Consider the following 16,747-nt stretch of genomic DNA (forward strand, 5'->3'; position numbering starts at 1 on the left):
ACTGTAATGTTTTCAACAAACAAAACCCCAAAGAAGTTCAGGTTTTAAATGAAGTTTTTCATTTTGTTAATTGTAATACGTCATTATTTACACAAGCATAAATGTAATACTTAATAGACTGTTACATTCTTAACACTGCAAGTTTTGTTACATACCAACTTCAATGGGACTTGTCCAAGAGCAAATTGGTTTCATAATACAGTGTAGACACTGGTATGACACAGGGTGTCAAAGTGCAGGGTACTGCTGCTGTAACTTTTGGGCAAGGTATCCAATCCAGAATTGCCTCAGTAAATATTCAGCTATAGATGGATAAATGGATAACATGTGAAAAATATAACATATGTAAGTTGCATCTGGATATGAGAATCTGCTAAATAACAATAATGTAATGTTATTGTCCAGTGAGTAGCTGTAACAATATGGGCAATTTGAAATGTGATTGGTAAAGAGTTTTTTTAAGTTAAAGACAGGCTGGAGCACAGTGCTGCAGATTCTTCATCAACTCCATTTATATTACATCATATTTCAGAATTGGGAAAAAAAAAATGAATAATATTACTTCTTTAGGTCATTAAGCACACAGCTGGATAAGTATCTGGGCAAACATATGTATAAAAGCTGAACCGTGACCTTGCAAAGTCAATTTTTGGAGGCCTTGAGATGGAGGATAAACATGAATGCTTCATCTCCATTGGTAGTGTAGGCAGTCATGTGATCTGGATCCCCTGAGAATTAGTATCCATGCTCCTCTGTATTCAGATCTGTTATTCCTTCAAGCATGGATATACTATTCTTTCACCAGCAGGGGATACCCTCACCCAACATTAAGTACTCTGTCAGCGGAAAGTCATGGAGTTTTACCTGGTGCTGGCACAAGACGTAGAGCACAAAGATCTAGGGATTGGCCCCATAGTAACGTTTAACCTCCTTAATTTTACCCTCTAATACTGCATCAATGTCTATACTTCTTTTGATGCTCAGGTGCTCCTTAGGGGCTCATGGCATTTATAGTAAAATTCCACAGGGAAGTTTATCTGGCTGCAACAGCTTGATCTCTCACTGGAGTAGCCTCCAGGGACACGATATTGCATGCAGTTATTCAAGGCACCAAAATCAGGTGTCACACTCAACACATAATCAATCTGCATGTCAGGATCAATTTTGGTATTTTAACAATTAAAATACCAAAAAAAAAATTAACACAGTAATGGGATACACAAATATGTAGAACCAGAATAACGTAACTGAGACAAGGGAACTTCATGCAGAAGGAAATAAGCATTCTAATGTGTGACGTTGAAGCTTCACGTAATCTCTCCTGTGGGACCTCAGTAACCCTCTGCCCTCAGCTATGAAGCTAACAAGGGAAGACACAGTGGAGAATGTCTCTGTGTCTCTTCATCTGGGCTGTTGTGTTGCAGTATAGCACCTGACCTGTCCAAACATCTGAAATCCATTCTTAGCATTCCAAGCACGTGCTCAACAACATGACTATTTAAATCTTGCCACCCAATGTATGGTGTCATCATGCATCCATTTAATTGGTAGCGATTATCCACTACCAGTCACCTGCTCAGACAGACATACCATTGAAAGGCTGCAGTCAGATCAAAATTGACCAGGATGAAAATGTCTACGCTCTGGTTTCTAGTGCCGGTAACTATTAAAGGGTCATGAGTGAGTTTTAATTGAATATCAGAAGTTTATGGATCAATGATTGATGAAACCTGGCAGTGAATTCCATTAGCTATAATATCTACTATAGGTTTGCATTTGATTTCATTTTGATTAACATGTACAGTGTATATAAATGTGGAAAGGGGTATGCATTATTCTATAGAAAATGGGAAATAGTATTTAGGAAGCACGTGAATGGTAGATGATTTCTCGCTGTTCCTCTGCAACTAGAATATGACAGCACAGTCCGTCTGAGGTGTGCAGATGGGGAGGTTTATCAGAAGACACATGGCCACAATAGAATAGCATTCATTGACCTTTTCTGCTATATAAAGACAGAGGTGAAACAACTGAGCAGAGTGGTGGAGGGGGTATTACCCTCAGATGCTGTCAGATCATTGTAAGGAAGTCTTTCAAGTCATCAAGTTCCAAGTCGAAGTGAAATCTAGAGTCATAAAGGTGCAAGTCAAATTTTGAGGAGTTTATTTATTTTTATTAGGCAAGTCAGGTCTGAAGTAATCTACTGTATTTCCTGACTTGTGTAGTTCTCGAGTCCAATTCCTGTGACTCGAATCCCTGCCTCTGCTCTGAAATATGTGGAATTAATTCCCAGAAGACATATGTTCAATTAAAAAAATCTTGTGTGTTCTATTGAAATTGTATGTTTACTGTTACAGGTTTTAAATATTGATTGAAATAAAACAAACAATAAAAAACATTTATGGGACATACTTATTTTGCTATGATTGTCCCATGTTGTTTCTATTTGTATGAGGATGCCCAGATACATGAGGATATGTTAAGACTTTGTTTATAAAACTTTGTTTTTCTCATAATCACTGCCCATCATGTGGACTGGTAACTTTTGGACATACAAAGTGAAAAGACCCACTTACCCACTAAAATGTGACCTTGTGACCAAACTCAAAAGATGTCCCACCACACGGGTCAGACTCAATGGCATCAGAAATCAATAACAGTAGTAGTCATAGTTAGCATTTCAAGCATTTCAAGATCTATGATATTTAGACATCAAAGGGATACAAAGAGCTTTCCGTCTTTCCGCCTACTCAATGTTATAACTGCAGAACAAATCCCACTCAGAGAAATCATCTTTTTTTGAAGATCTGAAACTGAATTGAGGTAATGGGGTATAAATAACTTACCTTCTGGAATTGATTGGCTGTAAGGGTTAAGGAATATTGCATTAACGTGTCTACATTGTAAATGCATATTTAATTAAAATAAGTACATGTTTACTTTAAAATAAATATATTTTATTATTTTGCCAGGGGAGTCAATGGTAAAGGTAAACAGTATATGAACATGAAAGAACATTTCATTATTTTGAACAGACAGGACCCAATGAAAACAGAGAACCAACAGAACATTAAGTAGATTACAGTTGAGTTCCCATGGAAACAGGCTTAGTCACCAAGGAAGCAGGAGGACTGAGTTTATAATCTTTGACAGTACTTTTTTACCTTGTCAATCCTGAAAATGAATCCAAATTCAACCAAATTTAAAATGCATTTCCCACCTGCCAGATACAGCAGTCAAACACTGAGTGGCGCTGTTGGCCTTGGTGAAAATGCCTACTGCCACACTGGTGAGGGATTCACACCTGCAGCTGGTGACATGTCTTCACAAGGACTTCTGGAAATTTGAGGAGACAACTGCACTTTGTCCTAGTGGTGAAGTTACAGTAACAAAATGACATTCATAAAGTTTACAACTCAGTCTTCAGCCCTGTGAACTTTCAACGTGGGGTTACTGAAGCTGTGTCTGTGCACCTTGTCCACTTTCAGACAAACAACAACGCAGACATTCTTTTTGTGTGACACATCTCCAGTTAAAAATTTCACACTTTAACTGGTGTCAACCACCCATTTCTCTGAGACTGCAGTATTTACGTGAGAAACATAGCTCCAAAAAACACTTCGATCAACACTGCATGTTGCCCTGCCCTACCCTTACACTCTGAATATTACATTAATTCAAATATGTTACATTAATTTGAAATCTAATTCTTTTCCACCTATTCTTGTCTGTTATATGATATTTGAGGTATTCTTTGCACTGAACTGACAGGAAATGAAAGTGCAATGTTTTTAGGATCCTGAAGATGAACTAAACACCAGTATGACAACCTTGCTAACTAGTCCCTTGTGGCTTAACAACATTGTTTTGATGGAAAAATACATCTGTATATTTGTAGGATATTTACAATTTCAATGTTTTGAACAAGGAATAAACATCTTAATGCAATTTCTAAACAATCTGATTTTGTTTTCCACATGGAATGACAATGACACAATTTTAAAATGTTGAATGAATGTCTAATGTCCAATGTGGACCCCGTGCGTATCAGCTATTGTTTAGCTGCCCTGGGAGTGAGCCATCATCTGCCTGTCCTGGAAGACGAGACTACTGACAGTTTTGCACTCACTGCCTGTGACAGACAAAATCAACTGACCCCGTAAAACTTTTTGTTTTTTTTTCCTTTTTGCAAGGTGATCTGAATGATTTGTACAACAGTAAAACCAGATCTTTTGTTACTTCCGTAAGGAGAAGTACTCATTAATACATATCAGGTTTTGATAAGTGCTTTGACATATTTCATAATAATCTGTTCTGAACTCAGTAAGAGTAAACAACGTGTGTGCTGTGGAGAGGTGACCATCCCTACCAGACCAACCACATGAGGTTACAACACACTGAAAGGTGAGTAATTGACACACTGATTGATTAATCAGCTAAATTACCTGCTGCTCCTCCAATCTACATACAGTAGATCTTAAGAGATTGTTATGAGCCTAACAAATCAGATAAAACTGTCTTTAAAATCCCCAACTTGTAGAACTATCAGCTCTTAATTACTTATTATGATATTTTATTTCAAAATCTGCTGTGTGGTTCCACGTTTATGATTACAGTTTGAACTGCAATGGCCCCGTGTTTACTGCCAGATGACATTTCTACAAAAGAAATGTAATTAAGGCCACGCAGTTCCTTTAATTACTGCCAGCAAAACATGTGCGTTTGAATAGCTCAACGGGAGATGACCCAAAGTGTCTTCATTTGAAACTCCTAAAGTTGTCAATGTTAAGGCTGAAACAGAACTGGCTGATATTACGAACACCCAAAGGGGTCCACCCACTCTAACGTGCAGTGGCATTGGAACATGGACCTTAAAAATAAAAAAAAAAACTTTAAATATAGCAACAAATATAAAATAGACTTCCTTACTAACTATATGCAAGAACATTCTATATATCCATTTTACAGACTTTGAAAAGCCAGTATTACCTCGATGTATTGCCTTAAATATGATCATATTTAAGACGACAATAAAAGCACCACGACATTCATCACAGGAACAGAAGTTTAACCATACAATGGTATGTACAATGTATGCTGACGAGAGAGAGAATCGAACCACTTACCAAGCTCAGCCCATCATGCATGTGTACATTTTCATAATGGAGACCTGAAGAGTTTCAGCTTCATGTAGGCGTATGACCGGAGGAGTGTCCCGATTCATGACAGACGTTGTCCCGGTCAGAGAGGGAAATATTAAGAGCTCAATATCAATTATACACAAAGCACTGGTCCTTTTAGGCCTTAGTGTCGTTAAAAAAAAAACAAACAAAACAAAAACAAAACAAAGAACAGAGCCGCGATGGAGCCGCTGAGGCCGCATCCGCTGCCTTGCCTTCCCCCTGTATTGTGCAAAGGAATGTCTGGAGTCTGTGGGGTCTCTTTTGGGTGCGGCCCTACGGCTCCACAGCTGGTGTGGCACCGCTGTCCTCGGGGTCCGGGGACTCTGGCGAGGGCTTGGCTCCCCTGGCGCTGCTCTGCTCCGGGCTGCCGTCCTCGGTGCCCTGCCCCTCCTGACCCTCGGAGTTCTCCAGCATCTCCTGGATCAGCGGCGGCATCGAACCCGGGATCTCCATCTTCAGGGTGATCACGCGCTCTGCGCCTGCGGCACCAGACGGACACCTGTCAGTCACTTCCAGAAACTGCTGAGGGCGGTGCTCTGCAAATGCCTACCTGGTGAGGTGGTATGTGCCCCCTGGAGTACTGTACTACAGTGTGCAGAGCTGTGGTCTGCTGTGGGAGTGTGTTTAATTGTACTTGAACTATTGATTACATTTATTCAATTTATTAGAGGTTCAACAGTCATTACTGCTCTTGTGAAGTCTTAATGACTTAATGAACTGGACCTCTTGAAGACCGAAGACTTGTCCCGCTGCCTAGACTACTGCAATGACCAGTTTATTCATGTCTGTTCATGTGTTTTATGAAGTCTTTATGTTGGATTGGAAAACCATGACAAATGACTAACCAATCTGCTCTCAACATTTTAAAATTAAAGACTGCCATTCAATTGTGCAAGGAAGCATTTTCAACAACTAAGAGCAGTTGTGAGCAAAATCAAAAATTACTGAAATAAACGGATAATAATTCATAGTAATGAATTTATGGTGAAAGCTCAATTTTTTTCCATATTATTGTGGAAAATCGGGATACTGCCAAGTAATTAACACTGGAACTATCTTCAAAGTGGTCATTCGGTTTGACTGCTGCAGACTTTAAGGAGCCAGCATCATTAAGGCAGTGATGTGGGTGAGTAGAAAAAGCCTGGTCTCTCAGGTAATAAAAGCAGCTGGAACTTTGGCTGAGTGTTTATACTGAATGGCAGGCTGCCATTGGATTACTGCTGTTTTTTGTGGTTCAGGCTCTGAGCGCTGTAGCAAGCAGAATGTGCCACACCTATGGGGTTCTTACCCTTAGCACTAATGCTACGCAGGTCCGTAATCTTCATAAGGATTTTAGGGAACATGTGTGGCTTGCTGGGCCGACGTTTGCGGATGTAGATCTTCAGTGCCTCCAGCAAGGGCTCCTGGAGCTTGTCTACCTTTGAGGGCTCCTCCAGGTCCTGACGGTCTGGGGGCAGGATAGAGACAACCCCAGTGAAACAGTGCCCCCCCAACAACAGGGAGAACCACAGAGGAATCCTAAGCAAACAATATTCTCACTGTTGCTTCTCACTCACTTTTATAATTACCAATTGGTTCAGCTGCTGTTTAAGAGGCATATATAATATGAATTCATTGAAATATTTCATGTCTGCACTGTTTTATTCTTTTTCTTCATGCAGCCAACATCTGAGGTGATTGATTTTACAAAGGCTGAAAGTAGAGACAAAATCATAAGGGATTGCTCATACTTTGTGGGACAGAAGGTAGAAGTGAATCATACAATAACCTAAAATATCAGTAACTGCTGGGTACTTTCATCATTTCTAAAGTTACACTTTAGTGTCAGAACCATATAATTCCATAGAATTTCTTTTTATCTTTAAAGCAGTGTATGGCTGAGAATTCTACATAAAAACAAACAAACAAAACAACAGGTCATTTTTCATGACAGCAGAAATCATTTGGTTCCAGGAGATTTTGCAGGTTGTAACCAATATGGACAGAAGATGGCAGTGCAGATACATAATCCACATAATCCCATAATTTGTATGAACCTCACGCCACCTAATTAAAAGTTTATCATTGCAACGTATGACTCACTCAGTTTGATCTTCCTCTGGATTATGTAACACCGTGCAATATTTGGTGAGATCCATGGGTCTCACGTCTTTGACTGGCAATCTACCCTGCAGTATTGTGATATGCTTCTCTCTCCTATGAGATGCAGTGGAAGGGAATTAATCATGAGGTAAGACCATATCACCAGTCAACAGAGTATCTTGAAGCACAATTTAAATTCATATAATTTTTAATGTCTCATTTTTTTATTAAAGAGTTGATATGCTGGAGTATACTGTTGCAGAATACTGAAATTGCCAGTGCCACGGCACTGTATTGCTTTCCACTATCCAAAACACACTCAACTAGCACACAGCACTGATGACTGTACACATAAAACATGTTGTGTCTTAACCCTGGGCTACCCATCCTCTCCCAATGTGACCATACGTAAACATGCACGCACACGCGCACACACTTACACAAACAGACCAATGGGAGTCTGGTGTGAAGGTGGTGGGGTGAAGCAAGCAGTACCTCCAGAGATGAGGCAGATGGCGCTGAGGAGGCCGCTCTCTGTATCATCCATCTCCAGGGGCAGGAGCTGGTTGGCGAAGGTGAAGACCAGGTCCGTGAGTGGGCCAAACCCTGCGTTGTGCATCTGTGTGCGGTTCAATGTCAGCCCGTCTGAGAAGGTCATGGTGTCCTGGTCAGGCGTGTACCTCGTACAGATCCGCAGAATCTGTGGGGGGCACAAGGGAAGGGGGTGAATGGAGTCCATCAATCAACTGGCCACAGATCAGTACTTTAAGAACCACAAGCTTATATACATACTGTTTACCATTTACATCTTTTCTGTTGCCTCTACAGGAGGAGCTACAAACATACAGTTGACATAAACTGACATACAGGAAGTATACAGTAATATACAATAATCGTTTGAAATGTATTTGGTATTAACCCAGCTGAAGCATGTTCAGGACTTCAGGAATGTTCTCTTCTTCAAACATTCATATCATTTTGTCTTTGCAAATACAGTTTGTTACTGCTTTTATGACACAATGCATTCCTGGAAACCCCACTGTAAACAAGATCATGAGGGGAAGAAACCTGTTTTCCCATAGACACAACATTTAAGCAGGGCTAATGTTCATGAACACAAGCAAGGAATACCATTTTTTACAAAAACACTAAACAAAATGGGATTAAACTAAATATTCATAAAACAATATTACAGAATTACAGTATTAATATTTGTATATTGAAATATTACACATAACATACAGAATAAAGATTAAGCATCATGACACAGTGTTTGTAAGTTTGATAATGACAGGACATGGAGATGGAAGACTCAACACTCAAATCACAGCCTTTGGACAGATGTTTCTTTGAAGGAAAAGTGAGAAAGCTGGCACACTCAAAGGATAAAATAAATCTTCTTTAGCTCCCTGCCTGAGTTCACTGAATGGAAACAACAAACTAAAAAAAAAGAAGGCAACACAACACATTACGCCCCTGATGGAAAAGAAATCTGAGTTACCTTTTTTATTTTACCTGCAACTCACATTGGCTTTTTCCTAGCTCTCATCCTCACACCCAAGCCTCTCTCTGATTGTAAATTCAGATTTTGTGTTGGGAAAAACAATTAATGGTAGCATTTTTATAAATGCTGTAAATATGGATACTTGTAAGCCAAAAAGTGTGCTGCTTCAATGACATAGACAGTGCTACAATGTGCAATAAAATAACAACAGATTAGACCTATTACCTCTAGTTCCTCTAATTCTAGTGTGGTAACTTTCACTTCCCTTGAGCACATCTGGGTTCTGTCTAGACTCTTTCTGTCCCTGTCCGGCTAGTTCATGCTCCCAGTATGTCCTTTTACCCTGCTCCTCTAAGGCTGGGGACACACACCTGACAGTCAGTTAAAACCACCAGCGGCTGTCACCTATAGTCACTATGTGTTCTGCATTTAGTCTGTGGTCACCTGCAGTTGATGGCCGTCATTACTGATTTAACATTAACATTTAACGCAGAATTTGAATTGGCCATTGGTGAGAGAATTTCAACTGGATTTTAGCTTGTGAAACCTGAATTTAAAAAAATCATTTTAATTAATAAGTATCATCTGTTGAACACCTTTGCACCAACGGTTATACCCATTCATAATTAATGGAATACCTAAATACTGGTTATCATACACACCCTCTCTTTCTGAATGCACCTTAGGAAAGCAAATAATAGGTGTGCACGATGGTCTCTTACACTCCTCTGGTCCTGCTCTGAGGTTCTAACCTGGATTAATCCATTTCTGCCCAGGTCTTCTCTCTGCACCTAAGTATCTGTCCCCCATCCTATCTAGATTTGAGATCTGAGCTCTGTCTGAGCGGGAGGGAGGTACACCCCAGCAGTGGGGTCTTAGTGTCCAATGTCCTAGCTCTGCAGGAGGTCAAGTGGTGTTCTCCTCTACCCACAAGCACAGCAAGCATCTGAGGGGCCAGCAATACGCATATACAAGTAACTTCAATTCATTATTCAAACATTTATATACATCAGAAAATCAAATCAATAATAGACGTTTATCTAGGGAAAAAAGTTCTTAGTGTCTCAGTAAAAAAATTAGGATGTGGGCGTCAAACACATACTCAAACTACCTTTAAAAAGGGGGAATCTGGCATCTTGCTATGGAGTTGCAGCTTTGAGGAGAAGCATAGCTGGTTAGAATCCAGCCTTTGATGGGGATTTCGGAGGATGCCGTTGACACTGAATGGCAGGAGCGACAGTGTGATGAAACGGAATAAAACATGCTGGCTGTGACTCACACAGGCTGGGCCCACAAAGAATGCCTGTTTGATCCTTCCTTTCAGCCCTCTGACGGATGTTCAAAAGGACAATACTGGAGGAGCGGCAGTCAATTGCCAGAAAGCCTTTTGGAAAAAGGCACGCGATGACCTGGTGAAATCAAGGTTTCTCTTGGCACGCCAAACATTCTTTGAGTGAACTCACAGGTTTCGGGCTGTTCACCTCCGTGTTTCGATGGTTAAGTGCAATGATGTGACCCAACAGGCTACGTGATTTGTTTAAAATTCACATTTTTCCTGCCACGGACTGCAGAAAATTCCTTTCTATTGATTTTTGCCAATATTTTAGCCTTTCCTTATACCATCATTATTATTCATTAGCAAGTAGTTTATTGGAATGTCTTTTCCCATCTTTACAGAACTGTCTCAGTGTTGCATTTCTCTTGTTATATATGCAAGCCCTGGCTCTTTCAGCAGTCATCTGAAAGGCTAAAAGATATGAAAACACTGTTGGCCTGAGCAGCTGTATCCACTCCCCATGTTAAAGTTGTTTTGGTAAGAAAATGGCATCCAGGAGCAAAATTTCCCCTGTATATCCCAGCTCTCATCATACAGGGACTCTAACATCAACAAGCCCTGTAACACCCCTACTGCAATTTATTTTTTATCTCAACACTATGCTTGCATACTCATATCTCTGTCTGCAGACTCTGACTCAGAAGAGGGTTTTTTAGGTCAAGGAAAACAGCATATGTTATGGCAACAATACTGTACTGCCATTAGTTATTCATTTGCCTGATATGAAAGCTGTGCAATGCCCAGATAGCTGGAGAAGGTACATGATTTGGTGCCTTCCCATGTCTGTCCAGTCTCCTTCAGGCCACGACTAATCAAATCACCGCACCACGAACAGTTCCACACAATGGTACCCAGAGAGCACTCCCTTCCTCCCTCTCTCGCTCTCAATTTCTCTCTCAATCTTTCTCTCTTGATTTCTCTTTTGATCTCTTTCTCAGTGTGTTGATTTGTTCTGGCCAGAGATTACAATAATTGAAATAATAATGAAATATGAACACAGAAATGCAACAAACTGACAACTTTCAGCAAGATCTACTGATGCTGAGAAAACTGTCAGTGGCCATGGTTTGCCACCCTGTCCATTAAGGGGACAGTAATTTCAGTGTGCGGAAATCTCTGCAGTGCTGCTCATTACAGAATCACACCAAGCATGCAATTCGTGAGGGAGGCCTTTGCCTTCAAGGAAACCAGACACACGCACACACACGCATGCACGCACGCGCACACACACACACACACAGTACCTACCAGAATGTCCAGACAGGCAGCTTTGAGGAGGGTGATTTGGTCAGCAATCGTCAGCCCTGTGAAGCCAGGCACTCGTTTAGCAAATTCCACAATTTTGATAATGCACTTGGTGGCCAGTTCACTGAATTTGTCCCACAGACCAAGGTCCAGTCGCACACGGTGGTCTGCACTGGAGTTCTGGAGATTGAGAGAGGAACAGGAAGAAAGTAAGCCAGCTACATAAGATACCAGGCAATACCATCAACCAGTCATAAGAATGGCATGTGACATGATTTTAAAGAACACTAGCCTGCAATATAAGGCCACCTGGCTAAGAAAGACTCCTGTCAAGATCGAGAATACAAAGAGAATACAAAAATTTCATAATTTGCCTCATATCAAGTTCCCATATAATTTTTTTGGAAAGCAAAATGAAAAGAAATTTAATGCCATTTGAACTACACAGATAATCCAGGAAATTATACAATTTATTACAAGATTATTATGAATGCACACCCATAACTGATTTAAATAGTTTTGGATTTGTAAGTGCTCTTTGACAGGACTCTACAAATAGGCTTGTTGGGCTTGCTTGCCTGTGCCTTTTGACAAGTCATTTTCAATGTGCTGCACAGTGTAGGGTTTCATTTTCCAATAAAAGGAACGGGTAAGATGAGTTCTGATTTGAGCTCTGATTTTATACAAACTGAGTGATGGTGCCAGTTTCTCACAGCAAAGTTTGGCAAAGTAAGTAAAGAACAACATGCTCGATTCAAAGCATACGATTCTGGGGAAAAATCTGAATAAAAAGACTGATTTTTGTCTGAAAGGCAAAAAAAATACAGGTAACACCAACAAAGTGATATAACAAAAATCTGAATACCTGGAATATTTTCCTCTTGCAACTGCAAAGCACCAACCGAATTCAGGCACCACAATAAATCGCTGCAAGTGTGACAGCCTATGAGCTAACTACTAATGTCTTTGAAGTGACAGTGGGCAATGGTATAAATCAGCGGTAAATCCAGGCCAGCTGGTGGTGGGGTGGACTTTGAAGTCAGCACATTAACATACAGAAGATATCCACAGAGGCCTTCTTGCCTGCATCAACACAAATAAGTTCCCTGCTACTGCATGTGGACAGAGGCTGGGAGGATCTACAGAGAGTGGGAAGAGGGAGAAGTCATAGTGAAAGATGGAGAATAAGAAAAGTACAGTGAAAGGGGGGAGAGGGAAGTAAGGGTGTGTGCAGGCCACTTTCTATTCCCAGGTCCTCCATGAATAATAGATTACCCCTGAATAGCAGGTTTGCAAACATCGCTTCATCTCTTCACTGTTAATCGCCTAAGTCAACAGAGTTAATTGCCTAGTCAATGAACTGTGAACACGGTCTGAATGAGATACACCACTAAATGCTGCCACTCTCACAATTCAGAGGGCCCTATCTAGATGCTACCATTCTAAGAATCTTCCCGCCTTCTGAGATAGTCTCAACATAGCGGGAAGACACAGATAAAACAAAGATAAATTCATATTTGTTTCTGAAAAAGAAAAAAAAAATGTCTCAAGATTTAATTTGCTCATCTATTTTTGTCACCCGATGCTGCAGGACTAGGCATCCATCAGCGCTTTTCCTTTGATGAGAAACTGAGATTGAGCTCTCAGACTCAGAGCTCAGCAGAAAAGCACCACACATCTTTATTCTGACATGTGGGGATGTGTTTGGAGAGATGGAGAGAGAGAGAGGAGGAGGGAACATAGCTGGGTAAATTTCATTAGAAGCTATGTTAAATAACGTGCAGATGACAAGGGGCAAAATACATCTGGTTTGTAAAAGACCAGATTGAACATTTGATGCTTGTTTTTTTTTAACACTTTATCCAAAACAGCCCATTTGGTATGGCTCATTACATTTGTGTGGTAGTGCAGCCGGTATGCAAATTCATAGCTTAGTTAGAATGACATCAGGAAGTGATGTCACTAGCCCAGGGCTAGGCTACACCATCAGTACACTAAGGCAATGTTCACACATTTAGATGTAGTCTATTTAGCAGATTATCTAGGCAAATTAGAAAGTAAAGTGTGTGTCACAGAAGAAGTGTGTACTGTACAAACATTGTGCATCTTCATGTGGGTATTCATATGTGTTTTAGGTGTGTTGAGTGCTGTATGTAACAGAAAATTATTTTAATGATGGGTGAAAAAGTCAAAGTAGAAAATTAAAACCCTTTTCACAAGATAAAAACGATAGTCAAACTTGTCAATTGTCTGGAAACTCACTTTTTCACTTTTTCAAGGCCTCTTTTTACCTTTGTTAGTATTGGAGATTCTATAAGTATCTATGGAGACCTTACTGCTTTTTACACAAAAATGGCCCACAGATTAACAGAAGTAATGTAGAGACTAATTAAGATCTTAGCGTATCATGCTAACTGATTCCCTCCGATAAAATAAATGGCCACATGCCAGTTTCCAGCACGTATATTTTCTGCCACACTGTAAGTAGGAGTGCAATGGAAAGTGGTGTCTGTCTGACAGGCAGCGGCTTTTAATCGGTGCTGAGCACTTCATCTGGACCCCAGCCGCACAGAGACATACTGCCACTCCACAGAATAAATTCCTACAGCGTAGACAGCGAGGGCATCATGGAGAGGATCTATTTTCTATCTCTGGAGAGCACTAGGTGGGTAGAAATAGCACTAAATATTATCATCGGTTAAGTGAAACACACATTATGGCTGTGCTTAAATCACTCAGAATGAGTTCTTCAGTACAAGCCCCTGCACTGTGTTTCGCTGACAGCTGATGTCTCCGACCGGTTAATGGGCCGTGTACACAGATCTCCCGTGTGAGTGGGCCAGGTCTGTGGGACCGAATGCTGCAGGCTGACTTCCCCCGCAATGCCAATATCTCCAGCCCAATAGTCTAACAGAGCAACAGTGAAACTCACTGAATAATTTAATTTAAGAGCATCCTTTCCCACAACTTTGTGACATTATAAGCCCACCTGTAATGCATTAATGAAAAAGAATCCCATTAGGGAAGGATTGTACTCACAAGGTGTTGATTATTTCATTGTTATGTCACATCCTTTTTTAGTATACTCGTTGTATATGGTTGGCTGCAAGTATTTTGTATAATTATTACATCCATAATCACTGCTTGCAATGTAATAACCATCTACGCACTTTTTTTCTTGCCTTTTCACAGTGCCACATCTCTGGACTGCTGCTATGCAGTGTCTGATGTCATACTTTTTAAACAGAGCCCAGTCACACCAACAAATGCCTCCTCTCACTGTGTAATGCATATTTAAATCATCCCAGACAGAATATTTCAGAAATAATTGGAATCTTAAACTAATCTGTGGGTAGCTAATCTCCACTTACATTCTGAATAGAGATGTCAATGTCTCAGCAGACAGAGAAAAATTGAGTCAATGACCAATAATAATTACATGATCCAGATTAAGACTTTATTTAGCGCTTACTGAATTTCTTTTGTATAAAAGACTTGTCAACCAATGTAGCCTCACTAGGACTGAAGGGCAAACAGTTTTTATGCAGGAAGATGACTAGCCTTTGAGTAGAGAAATATCTGTGTGGAGAAATAGATACAGCGGGGAACTTGATGGACGTCAAGTGTAGGTCAAATTTTATGAAATGAAAGATATTAAGTCACGCTTCTTTATCTGGTGAGAGGAAACAAACTGGCTAGCTGGTCACATTAACAGTGTAGGAAAAGCGAGCTACAGTATTACATTAGTCATAGTTGGTCATTTTTCAAAAAACAAATGATATTAGAAACACGGCATAACAAGATTGCCAATACATGTATATAACAAAGAAACAGCTAGGTAGCAGAGAAGTTTGCTGTGGAAAGGTCCTTAATAAAATATATCAATCCTTTGAGTTGCAATGTTACTTGCAAGCAAAACTCAATGGGTGTCTTTCTTGGCTTTTTACACACAAATAGACAAACTGGGGGTAATTCGCTAATGTCAGAGTACGGCTAATAGTTAATCTGACTCATGTTAAATATTTTTGAGTTTACCCATGATAACTGGCGCTGTATAGCCACAATGCTGTGGCACATACATTGTTTAATTACAAACATGCCAAATGTGACAAGTACTGTCTTCAATCATAAGTGTCTCACCAGTTCACATTCACTTTCATTCCCCATCCTTCTGTGTGATGCTCTCTCTATCTTTAAGAATTCTATACAGAGTAGACTGTGGAATATCGAGTTTCTCGGTTGCTCTTTGCTTCATTTTCAGACTGAAGAGGGTGGCACGTTTCATTGGCAGGATGGGTCTTTTTTGTGCCTTGTCAAATAACATCCAGATGGATTTTTAATTTAGTTCTTTCTCAAAATACTAGGTGCAACTGTTACTAAAATGAGACAGAAGATTTACTGTATTCAAATTCTAAAAGGCATTTTCATCTTATTTGTGTTATGCTTTGTTACATGCAAATCAGTATCATAATTACATGATGTCAGTGAGCCCCAAATTATCCTTATAAGCAGACTGATTGAATCTTACAAAATTTAAATATTTAGAATATGAATGATTCTCTAACCAGCGTTTTTGATGACTACATGCAATTGATTCTTGTATCAGTAATTTTTATCGGAGGAGTGCACTGTATTGACTGGCAGCTAGTATCATCTTTCGCTAGCCAGACAAGTTAATGAAGTTGGTATGACACTACGTTACAGCCAAAATATTTAAGTTTCAGCACTGCACCTACTGGTAACAGAAGTCATCCAACTGGTTAACTACGAATGTGCAAGTTACAACATATTGCTACATACCTATAGCGTCTTATTTGATTGCAAATATAACTGTCAATGAAATATGTTAAATACTTTCAGTGTTATGGAACCTCTTTTTAGGCACTGTGGGAGCCAGGCACAGCTTTGAAAGGAGAAACAAATTTATACAAAATCATTTCCGAATGCCACTCAAACCCAGGCTTCCTGACACGCTGTCTGTCACAAGATTCACTCAATCCTCCAGAGACCGCCTGACAGAACTGATGCACTTCCATATTAGAATATATTTTCTTCTATTGTGAAACAGTCCCAGCGCACCAAAACAGGAACCTGTCAACCCTGACAATTTCACAGAACGTCAATCCTAACTACCGAATAGATGTTTATCTATCTATCACAACCTGTTCATAATCTATTTATCAGCCTGACAGAAACCCCCACTATTTAATACCAAAGACACTATGGAAATGGTAACTAAAATGGTGGATTTTATGGATTCTCTCTACTTTTCATTTAAACTTCCTGTATCACTGAACCATAACCTTTGCCATCAGAAAATTCTTAATTTAACTATTTAAGAATGACCAGAACTTACTGTAGATTTCCAAAATTCTGCATTTTGTCTTCTTTTGACTC

General features: G+C 39.9%; 1 protein-coding gene across 3 annotated transcripts in view; it reads right to left on the reverse strand.

The window, feature by feature from the left end:
• Positions 1 to 5,220: 5,220 nt before the first annotated feature.
• The window catches only part of LOC118784535 (retinoic acid receptor beta-like), a 79,552-nt gene continuing 68,025 nt past the window's right edge, over positions 5,221 to 16,747 (reverse strand). For all 3 annotated transcript variants that reach the window (XM_036538812.1, XM_036538811.1, XM_036538813.1), the window contains exons 5-8: positions 11,354 to 11,530; positions 7,761 to 7,965; positions 6,472 to 6,630; positions 5,221 to 5,662 (exon numbers count right to left, since the gene is read on the reverse strand). In XM_036538812.1, the coding sequence (XP_036394705.1) occupies positions 5,457 to 5,662; positions 6,472 to 6,630; positions 7,761 to 7,965; positions 11,354 to 11,530 (747 nt within the window). In that variant the 3' untranslated portion in view covers positions 5,221 to 5,456. The remainder of the gene's footprint in view (positions 5,663 to 6,471; positions 6,631 to 7,760; positions 7,966 to 11,353; positions 11,531 to 16,747) is intronic.

This window comes from Megalops cyprinoides, chromosome 10, assembly GCF_013368585.1.
Source record: "Megalops cyprinoides isolate fMegCyp1 chromosome 10, fMegCyp1.pri, whole genome shotgun sequence".
NCBI lineage: Eukaryota > Metazoa > Chordata > Actinopteri > Elopiformes > Megalopidae > Megalops > Megalops cyprinoides.